The sequence below is a fragment of the Stenella coeruleoalba genome, assembly GCF_951394435.1.
Source record: "Stenella coeruleoalba genome assembly, chromosome: 14".
Taxonomy (NCBI): Eukaryota; Metazoa; Chordata; class Mammalia; order Artiodactyla; family Delphinidae; genus Stenella; species Stenella coeruleoalba.
This window is the reverse complement of record NC_137160.1, coordinates 58,761,145-58,788,806: the sequence shown is the minus strand read 5'-3', so window position 1 is coordinate 58,788,806 and position 27,662 is coordinate 58,761,145. Positions and strand designations below refer to the sequence as shown.

Sequence of the window (27,662 nt, the reverse complement as noted above, 5' to 3'; positions counted from 1 at the left end):
GTACATTGGGGAAAATTTAGAATACGACAGATGACAGAAAGAAAAAATTCAAGTCACTAGCTGGGGAGATACTACTTAATATATTTATTTCACCATATAGTTTAATTATATATGTATTTATATATAATTAATACATATTAATATTAGAGGTGTTTATATATAATTAATTCATATTAATATATAGATACAAAATAATACATATTAATATTAATACATATTAATGTATAATTAATACATATTTGTACATATATTTAATTTAAAATTGAATTTAACATACTGCTTTATGATTTTTTACCAGTTTTACCCACTTAAGAAAATAAGCTGAGATAACATCATGAAATGATCTTTCATAACGTTATTCTTAACGGTTGCAAAATGAATTTTTGTATTGAGGTAGCATAGATGAACTCATCCTCTATTGTAAGAAATGTAACACTGCTCCTGGTGTTTCATTATTATAAATACACTGCCGTGAATAACCTTGTAGCTAACTGTTTGCTACCACTATTCATTATTTCCTTAGGATGAACTCCTAACAGTAGATTGCTAAAATTAGACTTATTTAAATATTTAACACTTTTAAAATGTATTGCCCAAGTGCACTCTAAAAGGATTTTAACAATTTACACGTGTGCTAACACAGCTTTTACTACCCCTTAATTTCCATTCAAGAGACATTTAAATACCAGAAATTGTTGCAGGTACGAGGGCACAAAGATGAAACAAGCACAGTGGAGAAAGGACAGCCTCTTCAATAAGTGGTGCTGGGAAAACTGGACAGGTACATGTAAAAGTATGAGATTAGAACACTCCCTAACACCATACACAAAAATAAGCTCAAGGGCTTCCGTGGTGGCGCAGTGGTTGGGAGTCCGCCTGCCAATGCAGGGGACACGATTTCGTGCCCTGGTCCGGGAGGATGCCACGTGCCGTGCAGCGGCTGGGCCCGTGGGCCATGGCTGCTGAGCCTGCACGTCTGGAGCCTGTGCTCCGCAGCGGGAGAGGCCACAGTGGTGGGAGGCCCACGTACCAAGAAAAAAAAAAAAGAAACTCAAAATGGATTAAAGACCTAAATGTAAGGCCAGAAACTATCAAACTCTTAAAGGAAAACAAGGGCAGAACACTCTATGATATAAATCACAGCAAGATTCTTTTTGACCCACCTCCTAGAGAAATGGAAATAAAAACAAAAATAAACAAATGGGACCTAATGAAACTTCAAAGCTTTTGCACAGCAAAGGAAACCATAAACAAGACCAAAAGACAACTCTCAGAATGGGAGAAAATATTTGCAAATGAAGCAACTGACAAAGGATTAATCTCCAAAATTTATAAGCAGCTCATGCTTATAATAACAAAAAAACAAACAACCCAATCCCAAAATGGGCAGAAGACCTAAATAGACATTCCTCCAAAGAAGACAGACAGACTGTCAACAAACACATGAAAGAATCCTCAACATCATTAATCATTAGAGAAATGCAAATCAAAACTACAATGAGATATCATCTCACACCAGTCAGAATGGCCATCATCAAAAAATCTTGAAACAATAAATGTTGGAGAGGGTGTGGAGAAAAGGGAACACTCTTGGTTAATTTTATTTTATTTATTTATTTAATTTTGCGGTATGCGGGCCTCTCACTGTTGTGGCCTCTCCCGTTGCGGAGCACAGGCTCCGGACGCGCAGGCTCGGCGGACATGGCCCATGGGCCCAGCCGCTCCGCGGCATGTGGTATCTTCCCAGACTGGGGCACGAACCCATGTCCCCTGCATCGGCAAGCAGACACTCAACCACTGCGCCACCAGGGAAGCCCGAAAAGGGAACACTCTTGCACTGCTGGTGGGAATGTGAATTGGTACAGCCACTATGGAGAACAGTATGGAGGTTCCTTAAAAAACTACAAATAGAACTACCATATGACCCAGCAATCCCACTACTGGGCATATACCCTGAGAAAACCATAATTCAAAAAGAGTCATGTACCAAAATGTTCACTGCAGCTCTATTTACAATAGCCAGGAGATGGAAACAACCTAAGTGTCCATCATCGGATGAACGGATAAAGAAGATGTGGCACATATATACAATGGAATATTACTCAGCCATAAAAAGAAATGAAATTGAGTTATTTGTAGTGAGGTGGATGGACCTAGAGTCTGTCATACAGAGTGAAGTAAGTCAGAAAGAGAAAGACAAATACCGTATGCTAACACATATATATGGAATCTAAGAAAACAAAATGTCATGAAGAACCTAGGGGTAAGGCAGGAATAAAGACACAGACCTACTAGAAAATGGACTTGAGGATATGGGGAGGGGGAAGGGTGAGCTGTGACAAAGTGAGAGAGTGGCATGGACATATATACACTACCAAACGTAAAATAGATAGTGGGAAGCAGCCGCTTAGCACAGGGAGATCAGCTCGGTGCTTTGTGACCGCCTGGAGGGGTGGGATAGGGAGGGTGGGAGGGAGGGAGACGCAAGAGGGAAGAGATATGGGAACATATGTATATGTATAACTGATTCACTTTGTTATAAAGCAGAAACTAACACACCATTGTAAAGCAATTATACTCCAATAAAGATGTAAAAAAAAAAAAAACAGCACAGAATTTACAGCGCATTTATTACCATGATCAAATCCAGGGATAGAGGAACTGGGATTGATAAATCTTCCCTAATAAACACCAAGCCTGCAGAGTGGGTTCCTGGGCGCCGATCATGCCGCTCAGATGACAAGCGGCCCTTGAGAAGACTCAGTCTTTCCTCCCTGGGTCTAGCTAAGCACCTCAATTAACCATGAGAGATGATCTTGGATACATGTTCCCGTTGGCTTCCGAGGGAGCCAAAGGAATTAAGAAAGAGACAATCAAAATACTGCAATTCTCTTAATGCACCCTCTTAGCTGGACATTAATTGAGTTCTTAATGTGAAGTTATTTTCAAAGAGGCTGTGGACAAAAGGAGAAAGCACACAGAACGCCACCGTCACTAATTTCCCACCTTTGACACCAAGTCGGGATGCTCTTGGGGCACAGGCCCTCTCCGAGAGGACGGAGAGACCAGCGGGACCTCCTTGGTACCACTTTCTAATTGCTTCTGGCCTGCACCCTTCATTTCCTTTAAGTGCCCACTCCAGGTGGGCAATGTGGTCCCAACAGTACATCCCACAGAGCAGCTCCTCCATGACAAGGACTCGGTCTACATGCCATTTTCTTCCCATTGCTGATGGGGTGGGAGCAGGGCCCTGCATCTCACCAGCTGACCTCCACTGCGGCTCACTTCCTAATGACCCATGATTCCTGAGATCCACTCGTGGAAGAAGAGACTTTTACTTCTACCATCAAGTGCTCTGTCTCCCTGGGTCAGATGTGGCTACTTAACATAGAAAGTAAAACATCCTTGCAGACAGCATTTCCTGCCCTGCTGCAGGTGGCTGCTTTTATTTTCTTAAATAGATATATAAATAAACAAGTTTGAATGGTGCATTTTACTCATTTCTCTAAGTAATGTAAAAACAAAGCCTTAATACACTCCCTCTCCACGAGCATAAGCTTTCCTCACCTTGGTCTAAAAATACCAACACTTCTAATACAGTCTCTGATTAGACTAATATAAAACTGATTTATATTTTCAGAAGTTAGAGGATGCATCAAAACAGGAAATGAAAAATAAAGGGCATACCTGATAAAAGTTAGGCCAGAAAGTACTGATGGCCAGCTCTGCCCTGTTCCATGTACGGTTTGGGTCTCCAGATATATTCCAAATAGGGTTCCCCAAAGGTCCGTTATTGACCTTCACGTAGACATTGAGTAACCCGGGAGCAGAATTACTCTTGCTGGATACAAAGTAGTGAAAATCAATGCAGTGGGTGTCATTTTCTTTGAGCTGAGGTAAGAGGAGGTGGGCTCTCTGTCCCTCAGATCTCCCAGACGTGTTCACCAACATGAAGGAGCCTGCGAAAAGAAAATCAAAGGACGGTCACAACCGGAAACACTACTTCCTGCTCGTACCTGAAAAGTCACCATCATTTCCATGGGTCGACACTGCAGTTCCACACATCTGACCTTGGCTTTGAAAGTCCCACCTCTTTCACACCTTTTCATCCCCAAAGTGCTCTCAAGGTCAGTGGGGATGGCAAATTCCCTTGATGTCACTGCAATTAGTTTCCTAAATAATAGGTATATGCATGGTTTGCAGATCTGCACTGGTCGATCTGGTGGTCACTAGCCACATGGAGTTTTTTTTTTTAATTAATTAAAATTCTATAATATTGAGTCATATTTTAGATTCCACATATAAGTGATATCACATGGTATTTGTCTTTGTCTTTCTGACTTACTTCACTTAGTATGATAATCTCTAGGTCCATCCATGTAGCTTCAAATGCCATTATTTTGTTCTTTTTTATGGCTGAGTAATATTCCATTGTGTGTGAGAGTGTGTGTGTGTGTGTGTGTGTGTGTGTGTTGTGTGTGTGTGTGTATATATATAAAATATATGATTATATATACATCACATCTTCTTTATTCATCTGTCAATGGACATTTAGGTTGTTTCCATGTCTTGGCTATTGTGAATAGTGCTACTATGAACATAGGGGTGCATGTATTTTTTGAATTGTAGTTTTGTCTGGATATATGCCCAGGAGTGGAATTGCTGGAGCATATGGAGGAGGGTTGGACTGGGAACTTGGGGTTGGTAGATGAAAATTATTACATATGGAATGGATAACAACAAAGTCCTACTGTATAGCACAGAAAACTATATTCAAAATCCTGGGATAAACCATCATGGAAAAGAATATGAAAAAGAGTATACATATGGATAACTGAGCCGCTTTGCTGTATAGCAGAAATTAATACAACACTGTAAATCAACTAGACTTCAATAAAAAAAAAAGAGATGAATTAAAAAAAATTCAGCACTTGGACAAAAAAAAAAAAAGTTCTGTAATATTGAAAGTGTAGGTCCTCAGCCCCAGGAACCATATTTCAAGCACTCAATAGCCACATGGGGCCAGTTGCTACCATACTGGGCTGCACAGATATTGAACTTTTCCATCATCCCTAAACAACACTGTTCTACAATGGCGCCACCACTGAGTAATCACAGACACTCTGAGATTCTCATATAATCTAGAGAAAGGGAACAGATTGCTCTGGTTTGTGGAATCTTAGAAAACTGGCCTGATGATACTCCTTGTCATCAATATAACATGATTTTCTTGCAGCTCAGCACCCATCCCCCCAACTACTGTCACAACTGGCTTCTCCTCAACTAGGGGTGTTCTCATAATGGGGGGATGACGGAGTTTACCGATCAATGGCTGTGCCCATGGGGGACAGTCATTCACAGAAGTCTCTGTGAGCTCCTTGTTTTCAACTTTTCATCCAGGGCACTAACCCACCCGTGAGTGCTGAAGAGTTTCCAGATGGATTCAAGCTTCCCAGATACCCTGACCTTGGGAGAGGTCACTTGGACTTTCTCCATGCCTCAGATCACCAGAAATAGCAACTAAAATAAATATATGAATTTTATATATCACACAAAGAAAGGTAAATCAAAATGTTCTAAGATGAACGGGAAAACAGGTCATCACAAGCCTTCTTTAGCAGAGAGGAAAACATGTATGGAAATTCTGAGGGGGAAGTACAACTAAATTTGGAAAATAAAGATAAAAAAAAAACACTACTCAGGGTGGTTGGACTCATGGTTTCTACGGCATGAAAAGACTATCACCCTCAGTTGAGTATTCCTTTAAAAACGTCCCTCATTGAACCATAATTTTCAAGGAGATGTGTGTATGCACGTTTGCGGGTATATATATGTTAGTAAACATCCACACGTATCTATAAAGATACATACACAATCTCAGAAAAAGTGTGGAAATTTTCTCTCATCCACAAGCTGTGATTTCCTAAACAGCAAAATGAGAAGACTACTTTTCCCAGGGAATTATCAGGAGGACTAAATAAAAACCAGGAATGTAGATATATCCTTTATAAATTAATAGACTATTGTTAAAGGATCAATATTACAAAATGTTTGCTTCTGGTTATTACCTCTCAGGGCCCCTTCATGAGATGAGCTAGTGTTAATGCCATGTAAGAAAAATAGGAACTGAGTCACAGAGAGATGAGGACGCATCTTAGCCAGGCTTTAGGATGAGTCAGTGGCAAAATCAGAACTTGGGGCCTCTGGGTTTCCAGCCCATTACTCATCCTGCTACCCTCCAATAACTCCACATTTCTTCATGCGCCATTTGAGCACATATGGAGAAAACAAACCCTTTCATGACAGTGAAGGAAAATTATGGGAGCTATCTGAAAATACAGCAATTTTTCAAGAGATGAATGTTACGCACCTGGAAATATGAAAGTCAAGCCACAAGGGAAGGGTTATTGCGGAACATATATTTCAGTAATAAAGAAGAATTGCAAATGTGATTTAAGAAAGAGTTGGGGACAGAGAGAGGGATTTTGTGACAAGAGAATACCACTGCAGTGATTTGGGTTATCTATGCTCTACAAAATGTGGAAAAAAAAGCTCTTCAAAATACACAGGGTCGACCAACCCCATCACAAATTGAAAGAGGGCAGTTGGGGTTTATGAGTTAAAAATCGTACTTTGTCGCTCTTAGTAAAATATAAGCGTATTTATTCCAAATTCAATCATTTGGGGCTCTGGCATCTGCAACATAGTTGCAATGTAGAATATTCCCCGATGGGGCTAAGGCATGAGTCAGCCTTGAAGCCAACTCTGAATCACCAAAAGCTTTAGTATTGTCACCCTGCCGAGAATATTACTTCTTGGAGTGTTTCCATCACTTAAACTTGGGCGACCAGAGATGGTAAATATGGCAATATGCATAGGAGAGCAAAAGTAGGTTTCCTGCATCCTGGAAAGTCTAGTCTGGATGACTGGATGAAGAGTCTCTTTTCACATGTTGGTATAAACCAGGTAACATCCTACCATAGTTGTTTGGGAAATCACTGGGTTTCCCTAAAATACTATTTTCCCCAACTACACAGCCTATCCTTCAATATTTACTCATTAAGCTTCATTCTAGGACAAAATACTAACTTTTATCTTGAGGTCAAGGTGAAACTCAGGTATTTTAAGGTGCAAACACTCAAATGGTCCTGATTTTTATACTTTCTCCTTTTTCCCCCCTTTTGAACCAGAATGCAGTCTTTCCCGTTACAAGGCATGTTGCTGCAATGCAGATTAGCTAACAGGATTAGCAAATAGGGGAGTGACATCCATATAACACTAGAGTCCCTTCAGCACATGCAATTTTTTGCAGGACATTAATGTTGTAGAGCAATCAAGGACAAAATTTTCTCTCCAATAAAGGGCTACGTGATGGCCTTTCGACAAAGGTGAAACTCCTGCAGAAGGGCCTTCGCTTAGGGTCAAAAGTGGCAGGAAGTTTAGTGGCTCTACAGAGCCAGTCCTCTTCCCGCTCTGTGAGGCTGTCTGGGAAACTGCAAGACCAGATGAAGAAGCTGTGAAGCTTCTGCTCCCCTCCTGAGTTTAGAGAGGAAAGCACACTGACTGATGGAGACAATGAACCCAGATCGTATATTTCAGCTGGCAGAGAGTGGTCTCTATAAGAAGGGAATGACTGACTCAGAGGCCCCCTCTGGTGAGAAGGAGGATGTGGAAGCCCTCAGGCACAGGGCTAAGGATGGACTCACAGGGATTCTAAGTGCCAGGTGGAAGTTAATGAGGCCAGGATTTTTATTAGGGCTGTGACTGTTTCACTGGTTCTCTGGCTACAAAGCTGTGTAGATTTTGAATAGTCAGCTCCAGTTTTCTTACAAGATCTAGCATTTTTGGTGCATGGTTTTGTGCAACAGTCAAAGGGTTTCCAAGGACAGGTGTGTGGAGCTGGTCGAAACACCTACTCTACCTGAACCGTCCTCCTACCTCACTGGTTCTGCCCTCTGGAAGCAGCTCCATCTAGACTGTCCCCTCGGTCACAGGCAAAGGTCCTGCTTCTAAACAGTCCAGAAACCAATGAGCAGCTCATCAACACACAGTATTGTTTTTACTGAGGTACAGCTGCTGTACAATATTATATAAGTTACAGGTGTACAATAGAGTGATTCACAACTTCTAAAGGTTATACTCCATTTATAGTTATTGTAAAATATTGGCTCTATTCCCTGTGTTGTACAATATATCCTTGTAGCTTATTTTATACCTTATAGTTTATACCTCTTAATTCCGTCCCCTCCTTTCACTTCCCCCTTTTCCCCTCCCCCTGGTAATCACCAGTTTATTTTCTGTATCTGTGAGTCTTGCTTCTTTTTTGTTATATTCACTAGTCTGTTGTATTTTTTAGATTCCACATATAAGTGACATCAACAGTATTTGTCTTTCTTTAATGCATACTATATTTTAGAGAAAAAGTCTCTCTTTACTGAGCACCTGTTCCCTGGGGTATAGTCCCCTGAGAAGTGTCGCTCAGCTGGTATTTCTGTGTAGCTTCACAGTGAACGATTAATGCATATACAGGCATTTAGAACAGTGTTTGCCATATAGCACAGGCTCAAAAATTATTGGTGATTATCATTACGATTACTATGTTGCTTCATACCTCCTAATGCCTGCTTCTCTAAATTACCTGTAATTCTTCAGCATTTAGCTCTGTATATTTATTTCTGCCTGCCTGTCCACAACCCTCCTGGTCCTACCCTTTTTCACCTAAAATGGTAATGTTTAAGTTCCCTTTCTTTATGGGAGAGGAACATTAGTACTGAAGTTTTACAAAACCTTCAACTCGATCCATCTTGCCCCTACATTTAAGCTTTGGGAAGGAGATCTTCACTTCTGTGTGTGGTCACGAGGACTTATCACATGGTTTGAAGTACAGAAGATGATATTTCAGCCGGCACTCGTACTTCCTGGCAGTGCTGCACTACTGTCCTATGCTGAATGTACAGAAGAAAGTGGGAACATTTATGTTTAGCATCGTCTAGCGACTTGGAATCCTGGGGTAAATTCCCAGTTGTGTCTAAAGGGATAGCAGGTGAGATGCCCTTTAATTGTTTGAATTTATCACCTACGTACTATGGAAGGAAAGTCAACATCAGAGCTGATATTTAAAGAATTAAAAGCATTTCTATTCAATTCTAGACTATTACGTCTGCTTTCTTAAATGTCCCTATATGGCTGAATGTTTAATTTTCACCTTCTAGTTCAATGTTTGTACTGTGAGGAAATGCATTTCCGAAGAGTAATTGGGTCCCCATTTTTGATACATCCTTACCTCAGTTTTTTCCCCCACAAAAAATACTCCGATTGGGCAAATAAATAAAAGAAATCAGAATTCAAATTAACATTGAAATTCTGTTTCTGTTCAGATAACAAACACCCTTAAGTCACCAAGTACAGAAGCGGAGAGAATATAACATTGCAGGTAAATGGAAAGAACTCCACGGAATGGAGCTGGCTTCAAAAGGGGCCGTCTCTACAGGCAGACTTGCAAGGTCTTTAAGAATCATTATTTTGGTTTTTTTGAAAAGGAGAACTCTGTTATGAGAACAGGTGATGTTCATATTCTTGAATCTTTGGGTGAATTAAATTGAGCTTAATCGTATCCATTGGCAAATGCATTTGATGAGGTGGTGGCAATAGCGACATATAATTAGCTATTCCTTCTACCCCATCATTAAAATCTGCATTGGTGTTAGAGCCTCCAGATTTTTAAAGGCTGAGGAAACTGCAAGAATCCTCCTCCAGCATTTGAGAAGCTTTGTGCACACAACAGATGCAGCAGGAAGAGAGAATTGTGTGTGTTATTCAATACCTTTGCTGACAGAGAAGCAGCATCTTATGAAGTTTAAAGCCATTACAACTTTCACTATTTAAGCCTCTTAGTTTCAGTAAAAGCACACAGATCATTGGCTCTTCTCTCCCTTTGGCTGTTTTGTCTTCATTTTCCCGTCTACCGCCAGGCCTTCAAATCGGTGGACTTACGATCCAAAAGCTACGTAAGTAGCTTACAAGTTCCATCTTTGCTAGCATATATCCAGAATCTGGGTTACGGGGCCATTCATTCTCCCTCTGACTCCTTAGATACGCCAGTTGTAACAATTCAGTTATCTAGAGCAGTGCCTCTGAAACCACTGATGATGAAGGACCAGTTTTGTAACTTTCTGCTGCAGCTCAGATCGAGTTTATGTAAAATACAATGAACATGGATTTCTAGAAAAAAGGAAATAAAAAGACATGCAAAATGCAAGCCCAAATTTGTTAGCTTAAATAAACAGAAAATTACTCTGTTAAATTCCTATAGAAATTTCTAAAGACTTGCCCTCAATTTCTATAGTGGTCCCGGACCAGGAACAATGTGGGGACCAGCTCTGACCTGCAGAGCCCACTGAGTGGCATATGCACTTAAAATGACAATGGCTTAGCACACCGGGTGCCCAAGAGGCATGTTTTCTAGGCAGTGGAAGAAGAAGACGGAGACAGAAAAACTGAAAGAAAGGAATGGAAGAAAATTCTCTCGTTTCTTGAGCCAGAGATAACGGTCATCAAGTCAACCCCTTTGGCTATGACAGAAAGTGGTACAAGAAAATGAAAAGGAAGAGTGGGACGCAAGTGGACACACAGAAAAGAGACGGACTCAACTACGGTGAATGGAACTGAAAAAGAACCGGTTTCAAGGCAAGGAGAAAAGAAGAGAGCTGGTGGGCAAGGCACACAGAGTCACCATATACCTGGGCTGTTCTTAAGGAATAGAGAATGCAGGGAACTAAGACGTGCAGTTAGTGCTCAGGCCAATTCATTAAATTCTCCCAAAAGTAAAGACTGGAAGAAACGCAAAGAAGTCCTTAACTCACCAAAGTGGCCCATTGACACCATCTGATAGAGCTGGGGCGACTTTGAATTTTTTACATTCAAGCTCCGCAGGCAACGCCCCAAAAGCAATATTTCTCAAACATTGTCACCATAACTCATTGTATCAAACAGATAGCATGCCGCAAGGCAGCATACGTGTGTGATGCTGTGCGTGCACACAAACACACACATATTCAGACAAAACTCTCATGAGAAAAATGCATCACTATGTTTCTTACCATGTGTGTCTGTGCATTATACCCCCATTTCCTGTTCTACCCTGTTTCATCTCGCAACATAAATAAGTCAATGAACGTTGGATATGACCCACAACTGATTTCATAGCCCAAGACTGCTTTAAGGCCGTACTTTAGGGCCCCCCAGTACCCCCAAATCAAGAAGATCTAACCTGTGCTCTGCCTCCTCAGTGGGAAAGCTTCTTCTTTTTAATTTGTAATTTTAAATTTGATCGTATCCCTCAAATATCAAAATACTAAAATACTATATCCCTTCTCCTGCTCCCTCAGCCAGTATAACAATGGTCCTAAAGACAATGTCTTTTCTGATGAGAAACCTTGTGAAATGGGGAAGATGAAGACTGTGGAGAAATAAATGAACTTGGGAACAAAGCTCCAAGGGAACAAAACCTCTGCGGGGAGATGCCGCCAGCACTTTAAAAGCACTTATTAGCGCCCATATCAGCCCGATGAAACCTTCTCCACGGCCACACTCCTGTTCTACAGACCAGGCATCAAGCATCCTTCCTTTTTTGAAGGGCCTTTTCTGTGCCCCTTTCGAAAATGTCACCCAAGCACAAATGTGAAATACGTTATTTTGCAACCACTAGAGAAGAAAACTTTTTTTTTTTTTTTGCGGTACGCGGGCCTCTCACTGTTGTGGCCTCTCCCGTTGCAGAGCACAGGCTCCAGAGGCACAGGCTCAGCGGCCATGGCTCACGGGCCCAGCCGCTCCGCGGCATGTGGGATCTTCCCGGACCAGGGCACGAACCCGTGTCCCCTGCATCGGCAGGCGAACTCTCAACCACTGTGCCACCAGGGAAGCCCGAGAAGAAAACTTTTAATAAAAAAATTCTCTCTTCATCCAGAGGTCCTCTGTCCTTTTCTATTTTTCCCCTCTCTCTTCTTGCCTTCCTTGTGGATTCTCATTACTGAGCTAGAAGAACATCTGTTAGTTGCAATGATTTTTGTCATGTTCCTAAAACTCTGGTGAAAATACAGTAAGATGGCAAAGAAGCAACACCATCCCACAGGGAAGCTCAAGCTATACTCTCCAACTGCATGATCTCTTCCCTCCTGAAGAGTCCAGTATGTGCTCTCAGCAGGAGGGAAGCTGGGGACTCATGTGGCCTGGCCTTCTTGCATGTCATACTGGCTAGTAAAAGGCACTCTGTGCTCCCCAAGGGAATTCCACATCAATCTAGGTGCTATAAAATTAATAATAAGCATAGTTCAACTATTTACAATAGCCCGGACATGGAAGCAACCTAAACGTATATTGACAGATGAATGGATAAAGAAGATGTGGTATATATCAATATATACAATGGAATATTACTCAACCATAAAAAAGAATGGAATAATGCCATTTGCAGCAATAGGGATGGACCTAGAGATGATCATACCAAGTGAAGTAAATCAGACAGAAAACGACAAACATCACATGATATCACTTATATGTGGAATCTAAAAAACAGTGATACAAATGAACTTATTTACAAAACAGAAATAGACTCACAGACATAGAAAACAAACTTATGGTTACCAAAGGGGAAAGGTGGAGAGGGACAAATTAGGATTAACAGATACACACTCCTATATATAAAATAGATAATCAATAAGGACCTACTGGATAGCACGGGGAACTACATTCAACATCTTTTAATAACCTACAATAGAAAAGAATCTTAAAAAGAATACATATATATATATATGTATAACTGAATCACTTTGCTGTATACCTGAGACATTATAAATCAACTGTACGTCAATAAAAAAATAATTAAAAAAATAATAAGCACAGCTCACACCTAAAATGTGTATAAAACACTTGCTTCAGGACATTTAAATTAAATGCCTCAAAGATAATGCAATTGTTAATTTAGTGATTCATAGCATAACTGAATGGGTATTTTTATTCTTTATTACTCATAGAAATACTGAGGTGACCAAAAGATATGAATTTGCCTTAACTAGTCATTTTTAGCCATGGCAGGACTCATCTGATACATTATGTACTGAGCTTTTTGAGAACTACAAACAACAAAACTTGGACCGATTTTTCCAGCAAGAACCTCACAGCTCGGCTGTCTATCATATTAGAAATATTTTGAATTGAGCACAGAAACAAAAAAAAATTACAGATTAACAAATCAGATCTATTAAGGTCACCAATATTTACATAACTGCAGCCTGAAGTGGCTGTAAAATCTGTGGGTTTACAACCTAGAACCGTCAACCAGAAACTCTGAAAAAAATAAAAGAGTTTTGAGACACAGTTATCATATGAGAGACAAAGCAAGAAGGAAGAGGTTTCTGGAAGACAGAAGAAACCCTGGGGGTTCCACTGAGAGAAGTAATGTCTATCCTTCCATAAGAAAAGTGATGCTTTAAGGAGAACTCACTTGTATTCTAGTGTGTCATCTAGACAAACTGCTTTAATGACTTAGCTGGAAAATACTAGGTGTGTGCTTTATAATTTATAGGTAAAGAACAAACACAGAATAAAACAAACACGTTTTAACTATCTGACGACGCTAATGACTGTATCTCAGCAAATGAGCCCCAGGTACGAGGATGGGGAAGTGACAGGTAGCCTGGTTAGAATGTTCTCAAGAGGCTGCTTAATTTCCCATGTAAGCCAGGCTTTTTATCAATTGACGGCTTTAGAAAAGAGTTCATTTTTGTTCTAAGTCTCAAATGACACAAGCCATCACAATATAAGCTTCTGCTTATTTTTTCCCTAAATTACTGTTAATTTAGAGATTTTTTTTTTTTTTTGCATGTGTGTCTGGTGATAGTCTGTCTACCAGCTAAACTATGTCTTGTTTCTAGAAGACATTACAAACAAAAAAACAAAATAAAACAAACAAAAAAAGATTTTAAAAAGGCATTACACAGTAAGCTTCTATATGAAGTGTAAACCAAACTCAAATATTTAAAAAATGCATCATATTTGACATTTCCAGCTTAAGGAGTCACCCTTTGCCATAAAAAAAATCGTTCTCCAAGAAACTCCAAGGGTTCTGTTAACATCCCCAGTTGGGAGCTCCCCATACTCCTGAAGAGGAAGCAAAAGATTTTACATGAGATGTTTCATTAGCCTGGCTGGGGTCAGGAGGCAGAGCCCAGCAGGGATTCGTGGGGATCAGAGGGCAGAAAGGGGGAATTATCAAAATTTAACAAGGTTAGTCAGTCAAGGAAATGAATCTGGTCTCCGCATTACACTGATGATACAATATCAAATTTACAAGTGATCAGAACAGTCTGGAATTGAAGGAATCTGTTGGATAATTCATCAGAAAAAGCATTAAGACACCGATAAATAATTAGCAAACGATATGAAGAGGCAATTCATATTAGCAGAAATACAATTAGAGAAGAGATGCCTGGGAAAATATTCATTCTCACGACGAAATCAAGACATTTAAGTTAGAGCAAATGTCGGGTATGATTTTAAACATGAGTAAATTTCTTAAATTAACGTAAAAATTTCAAACCCAAACACCTGTGAGGTTCTGGTGAAGCTCCTGCACGTGACCAGGAAGGAAGCTCAGTGATTTTGACAGGAACTATATTCCTATAGTAAAGACATAGAGTCATGCTCTTTGCCCTTCTAGAGCAGGCTGGGGAGAATCCTGAGTAGACTCATCTAGAAATAAGAAGAGTGCCTACTCTGAAAGAGGTTCTGAGGGCTACGTGGACCAGGACTCCTGGTGCGGGGTAGGACACAGGGCGCCTTGACCTTGGTGGAAAGGGCTGGGGCTCTGCCACCAGACGGCCTGGATTTGGATCCTAATTCGGCCACTTATTGGATGTCACTGAGAGAGTTAGCTAACGTCACTCTGCCTCAGTCTCCTAAACTAGGAAGTGGGGATACAATTGTGCCCATTTCAAAGAGGGTGTTCAGTGAACTAAATGAGATGATTCACTTAGAACGCTTCTTAGAGGAGTGCCTGGTACAGAGTAGCCATGTGCCAAAGTCTGGCCTCGGCCCCAGTTTTTATCCAAATGTATCTGGTTTTAGCTTAGGGAGATGGAATAGCTGAATGCCTACTTCAAGGTAATTTCTGGCCCTCCTGTGGTCATGAGTGTCAATGATCATGTGATCATATAGACTACATCATCCTTGTCTATTCAGCTTAACAAGGTCAGAAATATTAACCAGGTATGCCATTCAGATTTCTTTCCAAGATCCAAATGTTAATTTTCAGATATGCATAATCATTCTAGATGTAACCCGGAATGAAAAATCTGAGTTGAAATTTTACCAAACCCATTGAGTTATAAATGTACATTTTTTATTGTGAGGGAAAAAATGCTACAACAATTAATGGTGATTGTGAAAGCTGTTAGTTGTGTTTACAAAACGAAGTATTAAGAATTTTCAGATAAATGGGTAAATATATTGACTATTAATATGAGTAATAATAGCTAACATATTACACACACACAAAATATATATATATATAAAATATACCAGGCATTCTTCTAAATGCTTTACTTATATTAACTCTTTTAACTCTTACAGAAGACGAGAAACTGGGGTGTAGAGAGGTTAAGTAACTTGTCCAAGGTCTTTCAGCTCGTGAGTGGTAGAGATGAGATATGACCCCCAGGCAAACTGTCTCAGAGTCTGTGCTTTTCAGCAGGATACCAAGCTGCCTCTCAGTATGAAGCATGTGGCACATTAGTTAGATCGCTTTAGGAAGAACATTATACCCTCTTAAGTCTGGCTACTATATATACATATAATAGGTGTCTATAAAGAAATAAAGGCTAATTATGACAAATAAACCTGAGGCTACCAGAGAAGAAAACTTGTTCACTACCAGGTGAAAAGGTCCAGGCCGCCTGCTGGAGGACAGGGACCCTGGGAAGCAGAGCTGAGCTGTCCCAGCCAGGCCCCACTTGACCCTGACCTACAGCTGACCACTGATGCATGGGGGAGCCCAGCCAAGACAGCCCCGCACAACCCAGATCACAGAGCCACTCAGCTGAGTCTGGCCCAAACTGCTGACCCACAGAATTGACAGCTACGGGTACTGCTTGAAGACACCAACTCTGGGGACACTGTGTTACACAGCAAAATTTAGCCATTTTTGGTTGAATCTGGATTTTGAACATTTTCATAATTAGTTTCATATAATAAAAACAATTTTTAAGCTAACAATATCTAAATGGGCTGAATTTTGGATCATGTTACATCATTGAAAATGCATTACAGAAAATGAATACGTCTTTCTGAGAACATGTTGGACGTGTGATTCAAAAGAAGATAATAAATTTGAAAATCTAATTTAATCTAAACTAATTTTTAAAAAATCACTTAAGAATGAGTTCATATCAATATGTTTGTGAATCACACATACACGCACATAGTATACATACACAAGGAGAGAAAGAGAGAACAGATTTTGCAAACAAAATTAATGAAAAAAAAGTAAAGATGTAAAGCTCATTCAGATTTTCGACAAGAATGGTGCATGTTACCAAAAATGTTCTGTTTATACCCATGGTATCCTTGGATATAACATAACATGTTGAATAATTTACCCACTATTAGATATTTCAATTATCATTCACAAAAAATTTCAGAAAGAAGCTTTTGGTTTTCTCTCTCAGTATTTCCAACCAGTAGGAACTGTAGTTTAATTAAAATAGTTCAATCTAGTACATCAAGTTAGTTTATTAGTTAGGTGATCTAGAAACAAGTTCAGATATATTATTCTATCATTGTATCTCTGAGCTTGGTTGGGTAGAAAATTACTTTTATAGGAGTTCCACTATTTAGCTTTTAGTTATTTTTGTCCTTCAGAATTCAGTATAAATTTTTACATTTCTGTTAAGACCTAAGGTTTTCAAACACCCCTCTCTCTCATTTTTCACAGAGTTCTAAAGAGGTGGGATTTTTTTTTCCTGTTTCTAGCATATTTTATTTTCCCTTTTAAGTCAATTGAATATAGCTTAAATTCTAACCATTTTAAATTATTCATTTTTATTAAGCTCTTTTCAAAATGTACTCACTTGATGATGAACTGCTCTGCTTACAGGAGAGACAACTGTGTACTTGGGAAAATCCCAGGGAAAAATCTGTATATTAGCAAATTAATACATAACCACATTTTAAATATCCCTGCAGACTTTTTTCTTTTACATAGAGACTTAGTTCTTACTTTCCCTGTGCTTTAACTTCTTCCTTTACTTTTTTGAAATAATAAAAGTAACACATACCATTATAAAAAGTCAAAAAATAAAGGATTTCAAAGGGAAAATTAACCACTTCTCACTCAGATATCCACAGACCTATCCCACTAAAGTCATAGTGTATTTCCTTCAAAATCCTTCTTTATATACATACAAACATATATGATTTTTTTTAGCCTTTTCCTATGTTTTTCAAAGAATAATAACCTGACACTTTCCTCTGGAGTTTGTTTTGTCCCTTAACCAGTAATATAACATGGATAACTCTTGAGGTCAATACAGACATACAGACCCAGCTCAACCTTTTCAACCTGCTGCTGCTACCATGTATATTCCAATAAAATCCATGTGAACGCACTGTTTTTCCATAGAATAGAGCCCTACGAGTCAGGGCGCCCAAAGGCATATACATTTCTAAGTCTCCAGTGTTTTGACCTACGGGGTATAAATACTGAACAACGCTCCAGACATGAAAATAGTCATTTTTTATTTATTAATGATAATGGCCAGTGGTGTACATAGAGTGGTCCTGTCACAGGGTCAACATGAGCAGGCTGGCTAATGTGAAAGTGGGGTTGAGCCCACAGGAGGCTGCCTCTTGGCCATCTCTGTTCCAAACACAGACAATCACCATGGCTTCCTCTGTATATTATTATTGCCATTGCTATTGGTGGTATTACTGAATATTTACTGAGTACTTGCTATGTGCCCCTCACTCTGCTAAGCACTTTATATCCATTCTTTTACTTGATTCCCTCAATAACAGATGGGTGGGGGGAGTACTAGTATCATTTCATATTCAGAAGGGTTAAAAATCTTCCCCAAGGTCACATAGGAAACCAGGATTTTAACCCAGTTAGTCTGATTCTAGGGCTTATGTTTTAGCCCAACAGATAATCCAAGTTTCATAGCATGTCACAGAGTGAGATAGCAAAATATTTGTGGCATACGCTCTTTGGAGAAAATTAAAATTAGGGGAACAAAAAATGCACCAGAAGGTATTAGGGTCATCTTCAGCTTTGAATTATAACTCTTAAAAAATAAAATTAGTCGATTCTCAAATCACATGAGCCATTCTCTCATTTAAAAGCAAAATTAAAACCCACCATGTTTCAGATGAAAGTACGGAGCCAAAATTAGTTTTATTATTTTTTCTTAAGTAAACAAGAGTTAGTGACCAAATGCAAAATAAAGAGATGTGAATAAAATCTATTCCTTTAAAAACTACCAAGGTTCACTGGAAAATACGAATTTTAAAGAAGACATTTAATATCGTACAAACAATTAGATCAGCCCCTGCATCTCTTCAGAAGCCCAGAGGATATTGTTTGTTCTGGGTGCTTCCTAATGTAATAAAATGATATAATAACAACCATGTGGCTTTACTTAAAAATATGATTTAAGGTCGTATTATTCAAAGCAGATGTCCAATTTCCTTAGCTTACACAAGCCTAGAGAAGACAAATACTATCTGCTAAGTGCTAAGAGAGTCTGGGGGTCAGACACACTTGTGATGTGTCATAGAGTTCGTCAACGGTGCTTAGTTCACTCCGTCTTCTTCCTCAAAAAGAGTCCTCCACCGACCTGTTCTGCCAAGAGTCACCACGAGAATCATTCCTAACATTCATTATTGTACAAAGAATCCATTCATGGCTGCTGGCAATGAAATGGGAAGAAATGTGGAAGAGTTAAAAGTACTGATTATCTTAGGTATTTTTATTCAAGACTAATTTCCCTCTCATTTAGCCAACATTTTTGTGAATAACTTATACAAGGCATTGCTCTTAATCCAGATGGAGAAACAGACCATGGGCACATAAACATACTGGATAGAGTTACAAAGCAACATGAATATAAGTGAACAATAATATAACTGTTTATGGCACACAGGGGACATATAAGGAAGAGGAGACCAATGACAGTAGACCAATCTAGGGCAGTGATACTACAGAAGTAGGGGAAGATAAAAGGGACATTTTGAGTTACAGTCAAAGGAATTTATGTCTGAATGGATGCTGAGAGGCTGAGGAGCTGACGGTGTCCAATATAATTCTGAGCCCAAGTGATGTAGAAGAACAGTGATTCCATATTACACTGACAATTGAATTTTACCTGACAAAAAGCAAAATAGTAAATTTTGTACTTCTATATCCCCAGCCTTGCATATTTTCTGGCATATGGTGGGCACTAGATTAGCTGTTGAATTAACAGCCTGAATGCATCAGAAATAAAAAAATGGCAATGGATATATTTAAAATCACTTTATATCTCTTACTGGTAGCAATATTTTTTAAGTTTTTCTCTTTTTCATGTATATAATTAACACCCTAGGAAGAAAGAGCAAACTTGAGGTATTTCACAGGTACCGCCACAATACATTCCAAATTTCTGAGCAAGGCATTTAAAGTCTCACCAGTCTACAATTCCAACCTTATCTTCTTCCACTCCTTAAATTTATAAACATGTATTGAGCAACTACTGTGTGCCAGGCACTGTAGTAGGCACCACTGATTCAAAGTTGAGTAAGACTCAAGCCCCATTCTTAATTCTAGTGGGGCAGGAGAATAATTATATTGCAAAGGTGTGAGCAGTGATAGAGTTACTCCAACCAGCAGTCATTAAAGCACACAGAAAAGGAGCACTAAAGCCAGCTGGAGCAGGTGGGTGGTAGTGACGGCTTTACAACAGAGAAGCGCAAACCTGACTCCATATTGGATCTCTTCCTTTAGCTCTAACCCTTGTGCTCTGTGGCCTGTGCTTATTCATGCCGGCTCTGCACTTTTGTCTCATCAAAGAATGCTATCTATAGCCAGAAATAGACATAGTAGCCCTTTCTCAAGGCTCTGCCTCTTGTTGGAGGTTTACAGGAACATTATAACCAGACCTACCTGGGCAGCTGCAAGAACAAAGGATGATCACATCCCCTCTGGGGTCTGGCAGGCACCAAGAAGTTTACAACCAGCCACACTCCTTCCGCTTTCAGTATAAAAGAAGCCTGAACTCTAACTCGGGGAAGATAGTTCTCTGGGACACTAATCCGCCATCTTCTCGGTCTGCTGGCTTTCTGAATAAAGTCTCTGCCTTGCCCTAACACCTCGTCTCTCGACTTACTGGCCTGTTGCATGGCGAGCAGTACGAGCTTGGACTCCGTCACCGCTCTTTAGAGGAAGGGCATCTCACAGGGTGAGTAGTTAGCCAGACCAGAGGTGGAAGGAAAGTTAGATGAGGGATTCAGCACTTGTTCAGTCAGGAAACATTGGTGAGATCCCTACAGGTAACAGCCACTGATCCTGGGCATGAGGAAGACTTGCACACAGCCCTTTAGAAACTTCAAGTCTAACAGGGTAGGCAACCATAGAATCAAATAATTAAAATGCAAAGTTATTTGAGATATACTCAAATCACTAAGTGGTAGAGAAGCACTGCAGAAAAGAGTGGCAACTTTGGGATTATTGTCAGGGTAAATTAAGAACTCCAACTGGACCATCACTGGGACTTTTTTTTTTTTTGAATTTTTTATTTTACTTATTTTTCTACACAGCAGGTTCTTATTAGCCATCAATTTTATCCGCATCAGTGTATACATGTCAATCCCAATCTCCCAATTCATCCCACCACCACCACCACCATCCCCCACTTTCCCCTCTTGGTGTCCATACGTTTGTTCTCTACATCTGTGTCACTACTTCTGCCCTGCAAACCGGTTCCTCTGTACCATTTTTCTAGGTTCCACATATATGCGTTAATATACGATATTTGTTTTTCTCTTTCTGACTTACTTCACTCTGCATGACAGGCTCTAGTTCCATCCACGTCTCTACAAATGACCCAATTTCATTCCTTTTTATGGCTGAGTAATATTCCACTATATATATGTACCACATCTTCTTTATCCATTCATCTGTCGATGGGCATTTAGGTTGCTTCCATGACCTGGCTACTGTAAACAGTGCTGCAATGAACATTGGGGTGCATGTGTCTTTTTGAATTATGTTTTTCTCTGGGTATATGCCCAGTAGTGGGATTGCTGGATCATATGGTAACTCTAATTTTAGTTTTTTTTAAGGAACCTCCATACTGTTCTCCATAGTGGCTGTATCAATTTACATTCCCACCAACAGTGCAAGAGGGTTCCCTTTTCTCCACACCCTCTCCAGCATTTGCTATTTGTAGATTTTCTGATGATGCCCATTCTAACTGGTGTGAGATGATACCTCATTGTAGTTTTGATTTGCATTTCTCTAATAACTAGTGATGTTGAGCAGCTTTTCATGTGCTTCTTGGCCATATGTATGTCTTCTTTGGAGAAATGTCTGTTTAGGTCTTCTGCCCATTTTGTGATTGGGTTTAACATTGAGCTGCATGAGCTGTTTATATATTTTGGAGATTAATCCTTTGTCCGCTGATTCCTTTGCAAATATTTTCTCCCATTCTGAGGGTTGTCTTTTCTTCTTGTTTTTAGTTTCCTTTGCTTTGCAAAAGCTTTTAAGTTTCACTAGGTCCCATTTGTTTATTTTTGTTTTTATTTCCATTACTCTAGGAGGTGGATCAGAAAAGATCTTGCTGTGATTTATGTCAAAGAGTGTTCTTCCTATGTGTTCCTCTAAGAGTTTTATAGTGTCTGGCCTTACATTTAGGTCTCTAATCCATTTTGAGTTTATTTTTGTATACGGTGTTAGGGAGTGTTCTAATTTCATTCTTTTACATGTAGCTGTCCAGCTTTCCCTGCACCACTTATTGAAGAGACTGTCCTTTCTCCACTGTACATTCCTACCACCTTTATCAAAGATAAGGTATCCATATGTGCGTGGGTTTATCTCTGGGCTTTCTATCCTGTTCCATTGATCTATATTTCTGTTTTTGTGCCAGTACCGTATCATCACTGGGACATTTTAAAGCACCACACAAATGCAAATAGTGATCTTCCTTATCTTGGAAGATGGAGGAATACTTGTGATTTGCTTTATTCACTGTGCAAACGTTAGCAGGATTAGCCTGCAGGCAACAACTGAAATCGAGGTGTGATTGGACCGCACGAAGAGCAGCGCTTCCACGGCTGTTTCAGGCTGTTTCAGGAATCACAGGACGTCTTTCCAGGAGAGCAGCTGAGCTCTTCCAGAAGCAGTCGTCGTTCACATTAAAACGCTTTGTTCTTTACAGCGTGGTGTCTTGCTTTTACCAAACTTCTTTCAAGAGCTGCATGGCTGCCTTAAGTGGTCTTCCAGGGAGTTGAGCTCCCACCCGGCACACAAACGAGTCAGATACTTTAAAGCTAACCATTACTGTGAGGGGTTTGAAAGCTCCTTTACGCCCATGGGAGTTAATTGCCAGAGAGGCAGTTCTTTTGGAGAGCATTTTACAGAGCATCTTTAAACCTTTTCATTAGGCAGAATTACTTCCACACCCAGAGAAGAAAACTGAACTAAAGGCGAAAAATACTTAAAAATTGTTAAGGAAAAAAAATCTTAAATGGGTTTTATCATATTTTCAAATAAGAATTAATTGGTTGGTTATGGTTGCCAAGGAGGAGGGGGTGTGGGGGAAGGATGGACTGGGAGTTTGCAATTAGCAGATGCAAACTATTATATTCAGAATGGATATGTATAGCAAGATTCTACTGTATAGCAGAGGGAACTACATTCAATACCCTGTACTAAACCATAATGGAAAAGGAAAAAAATAACACAATGAAATCCAAAAAATCGTTCAGTTGGTTTAATATTTAAAATTATCCATCAGACTTTATATTTTGTAGCTGGACAGAGAAATGAAGACATGGGAGGATGGGTTATCATCTATTTAGAAGTGAGTTATAGATCAGCAACATGAAAAATTAAGTCCTAGGGTGTAAATATACCAAGACAAAAACCCCAAACAGCCCAAACAAATGTCATCGAATCCATGCATTTACTCAGATGACCCACAGGCTGTGCTCACCAAATATAGAAAAATTATATTATCTGGTTTCTGAACCTTCAAAAATTCACAAGAAAGGAAGAGACTCCTTAAAGCAGACACGCAGGCAACCACGAGGAAAATGAGTTGACAAAAGGAAAGACGCTATAAGATCTAAATGCCAGGAGGAGTAGCAGCTCTGCAGCCGGGGGTAGTTAAGAGCGCCGTAACCACTCCACTGCAGCAGGTCTGTGCGAAAGCCTTTGTTTTCTTAATGATGACCTCAGCTTATCACCCACATGTTAGCAAGGCAGAGAGAGTTCAGAATGATTTTCATGTAAAAGTGCTGAAAATGATTCCTGGTACTAACGGTGGTCAACCGTGAACCATCTTGGAAATGCAGCTCTCCAGAACGACTTCATCTGCCAATGAAGGATGAGGAGGACTGCGTCTGTGCTGTGATTTCAACGTTGGCTGCACATTCATTACAGAACCATTAGCTTTCATGACCACGTGGCAAAGATTAACCTGCCTGCGGCCCAACCCGTAGCCCGCAGGAAGACACTGGACCTAGCTTCTACTAGGGATCTGTGAGATTTCAACTATGAGAGATCCTAGATCCATAACCATGAAATGTTACCAGTGGAAGGATAACCAAAACGTCCGCTGTACTTAAAGCTCAGACAGCATCCAATGAATACTTGCATCAGAATATGCACAGTCATCAGCACTCCTCACAAAGCCATCAGTTTAATAATTGCCACCTTCTGGCCACTTCAGGAAGAAAAGATAATTTCTTACCCAGGGAAGCTTAAAATCTGAAAACCTTATAGCCTTATTTCATTCACTACCCACACGAAACCACCAAGCCCCAGATCAATTAAGTCAAACCCATAGTTTATATTACTTTTTTTTTGTTGCGGCATGCAGGCGTCTCACTGTTGTGGCCTCTCCCGTTGTGGAGCACAGGCTCTGGACGCGCAGGCTCAGCGGCCATGGCTCACGGGCCCAGCCGCTCCGCGGCATGTGGGATCTTCCCGGACCGGGACACGAACCCGTGTCCCCTGCATCGGCAGGTGGACTCTCAACCACTGCGCCACCAGGGAAGCCCTATATTACATTTTAATGCTTAAAAGAAAAGGCAAGCACTTACGTAAAAGGGTGGTGAAATTCTGATGACGAATGCTATTGCCAAACTTTTCCCCCTTCGAAACCTAACAGAAAGAAGTATGACTATAGGAAGCTGTACAGTTTCCATAGAAATCTTGCTGAAGGAATAAACAACAAGGTCCTAGTATATAGCACAGAGCACTATATTCAATATGCTATGATAAACAATGGAAAAGAATATATAAAAAAGAATGTATGCATATGTATAACTGAATCACTTTGCTGTACAGCAGTAATTAACATAACACTGTAAATCAACCACACTTCAATTTTTAAAAATTTTTTTAAAAAGAAATCTTGCTGAAGAAGGTAGGAGCATGTTTCATTCTTTTCTGGCCAAAGTGTCTACAGTGACTTCTGATAACCTAACCCACTTAGGCCATAGGCCCACCTCCCTAATCGCCAGGTGACTTCCCAGGCAGGCTGTACACCAAGGCCTGCCTGTCACTGGGGACATCCTGATTCTGTATGAATGTATTAATTAATTAATTAATCATTAATGTATTCATGAATGAGGGATACTTTCCCCTTAGATCCAAAGGAAGGTGAAACTATTCAGACTTAGTCACATTTACTGAGTAACTGCAACTCTTAGTCTGTTCAGTGTCACGGGAACCAAATTAATGGTCTTAGCAGAAGGAGCCCAGTTGAAGTGTCAAGTTCATCTTCCACCCCCCCCCCCACCTGATGTTACTTCTCTTCCCCTGCACCTCCATGCCTCTGCATTCATTTACTTAAAGATTTCTTCAATTAAATTAGAAAAATCCCTGGTAGGAGTCCTGAATAAAATTCAGGGAGTTCACGAAGTTGAGTGAGAATGAAATTGCTTCTTTTTTTTTTTTTGCGGTACGCGGGCCTCTCACTGCTGTGGCCTCTCCCGTTGCGGAGCACAGACTCCGGATGCGCAGGCTCAGCGGCCATGGCTCACGGGCCCAGCCGCTCCGCGGCACGTGGGATCTTCCCGGACCGGGGCACGAACCCATGTCCCCTGCATCGGCAGGCAGACTCTCAACCACTGCGCCACCAGGGAAGCCCTGAAACTGCTTCTTGAATTTCAATACCTTCTAACTGAATGTAGCATTTCCTTCAAATACAATATAGGCCACAAACCACCATCATGTTAGCAGTACTTCTGACTTTGTCATCGGACAGAAAATCACACAGATGTTCATAGCACATTACCGTGTTATATTAACTACTTTATTCATGCAATGATTTACAAAGACACTTATTATTATGCCATTTTTTTTAAGATATGGATTCCTCCATTTCAATTTAATTGGTTCCATTGTAATCTAATGGATTTTATTTTACATATTGAGATACATCATTCTGAGAAGGGGTCTGTAGGGTTCACCAGGCTGCCAAGGGCGTCTATGGCACAAAAACAATTAAGAACCCATGCTCTAGATGCTCAAGCCTTTCTATGATCCCCCCTCCCTTAAGTCCATTGGCATTTTAAAGATGTTTTTAAAAAACATAGAATTTCAGGTACCTAGATAAGACAGAATTTTGGAGGAAAGGTTTTCTAGCCAGTACTCAATCAACCATTTACCTATAAATTCCTGTCTACATGTTTTTCCTGGTAGTTACTGCTATCTATGTCATGATTCTGGCTTCCTGAATATAGAAGGGTTCTCTCTGTCTCTGTCACACACACACACACACACACACACACACACATGCTCAAATACATTCACACTCATACTCACCCCAATACCAAACACTCTCCACCCAACTACCTCCTCTGGGAAAAGGGTGTGCAGGGTTGCAAGTAGAAGGCAGAGACCTTTTTGTGTAGACTCTCTGTCTACCAGAGGATTGAGGTCTGTATGCCCAGTTGTCTCCTGGACTCACCAAAACAGACCACATCCTCAGAAGGAGAATCCATCCTCACCTCAACACAGGAGGTAATTTAAGAGAAGCCTTCAAAGTGTGATGGGTTTTAGGCTTGTTTGGGATATATTTTGTAGAGTTTTTAGGCTCATTTCAATTTATCCAAAACAAGCTATAGCAAATGCTTCTTAGGTGCAAGTATAAATATTTTAAAATATTATGCTGTCACTTGCGAGTCTGTGCTGCTATAAGCCAGATTGCATTCAAATATTAAAGATGTGAAAATCCTTGGTGAGTAATTGTAGCCTCACTTAGTTTTCATATTACTATATATACTGTGTTTCATTTTAATCATTATTCTGTTTATTTTATAAGCAGAAACTTAAAAGCACAAAGCATAAATTTTTTTAAGGGATTTACAGAACTGCAAACCTCCAATTAAAAAAAAAAAACAAACAAACTTACAGGGAAGCCAAGCAAGGCTGAGAAATTGTACATTCAGTCACTCAGAACCATTTATTCACGGTCTAGACAGGGAGCTAGGGGCTGGGATTCAAAGCTGAAGAGGATAGAGCCCTGGGCCACAGGGGGTGTAGTCTCATCCTTTAGGGAATCGGGACATAGCAAGGCTGTGGACGTAGTACAGCGGGGAGCAGTTGGTGGGGGGGGGGGAGGGAGGACAGTCAGATGAGAAACAGCTTCTTTCTCAGAGGAGGAATTTTTAAATGATGCATTTGCCACCTGTGCCACAGAATAACAAGGATAAGGATTCAGATGGGAGGCAACTCAGAGCACCCGATCAGCAGAATTCCTTTGCAACGGTAGAGGCAGGATCAAGGGCAGGAGACGGCCTGTAAGGTAAAGAGTGGCCGGTCCAGGGTAAGGCGTGGCCTCTCCCATGCTCAGGAGCATCACCATCCCGGGGCAAATCTGGTGCAAATCACAGATCCTTACATGTCAAATAAAATCATTCCTCTAAAACATACATCTCAGATAACTTCCCTGCATACTGGGTAAACCTTGTTTCTGTGAAGTCCAAGTATTTCGGAGGGGTAAGATGGACAAGCAGGAAAAGTGAGGAAAGGGGCTGAGCGGAGGACTCCCTTTTGGACAGGCTAATGAGTTCTATGACCTTAGCAGTTGGATTTCTCAAGTCGTGTACAGCGCGTACTGTCTTTTGTGTGTGTGTTTTGATGTCTTTTGGTATCACTATGCTTTGACCTCTTCACCTTGTTCTTTAGTGTAATTACTACAGAATTTTGTGGTTACCATGAGGCTTACATAAAATATCTTAAATTTATAAAACCCCATTTTAAACTGATAACTTCAATAGAATTGGTAAACTTTACACTTTTACTTCTCCTCCTCATTGCATTTCACGTTATTACTATTACAACTGACATGTTTTTTTATAGTGGGTAAATACTAACAGGTTATTGTAGCTATGGTTATTTTAAC

At 40.2% G+C, this 27,662-nt stretch overlaps 1 protein-coding gene across 8 annotated transcripts in view; it reads right to left on the bottom strand.

The window, feature by feature from the left end:
* The window catches only part of PTPRM (protein tyrosine phosphatase receptor type M), a 798,567-nt gene that overhangs the window by 472,189 nt on the left and 298,716 nt on the right, over window positions 1-27,662 (bottom strand). For all 8 annotated transcript variants that reach the window (XM_079943436.1, XM_079943437.1, XM_079943438.1 and 5 more), the window contains one exon: window positions 3,688-3,959. In XM_079943436.1, the coding sequence (XP_079799562.1) occupies window positions 3,688-3,959 (272 nt within the window). The remainder of the gene's footprint in view (window positions 1-3,687; window positions 3,960-27,662) is intronic.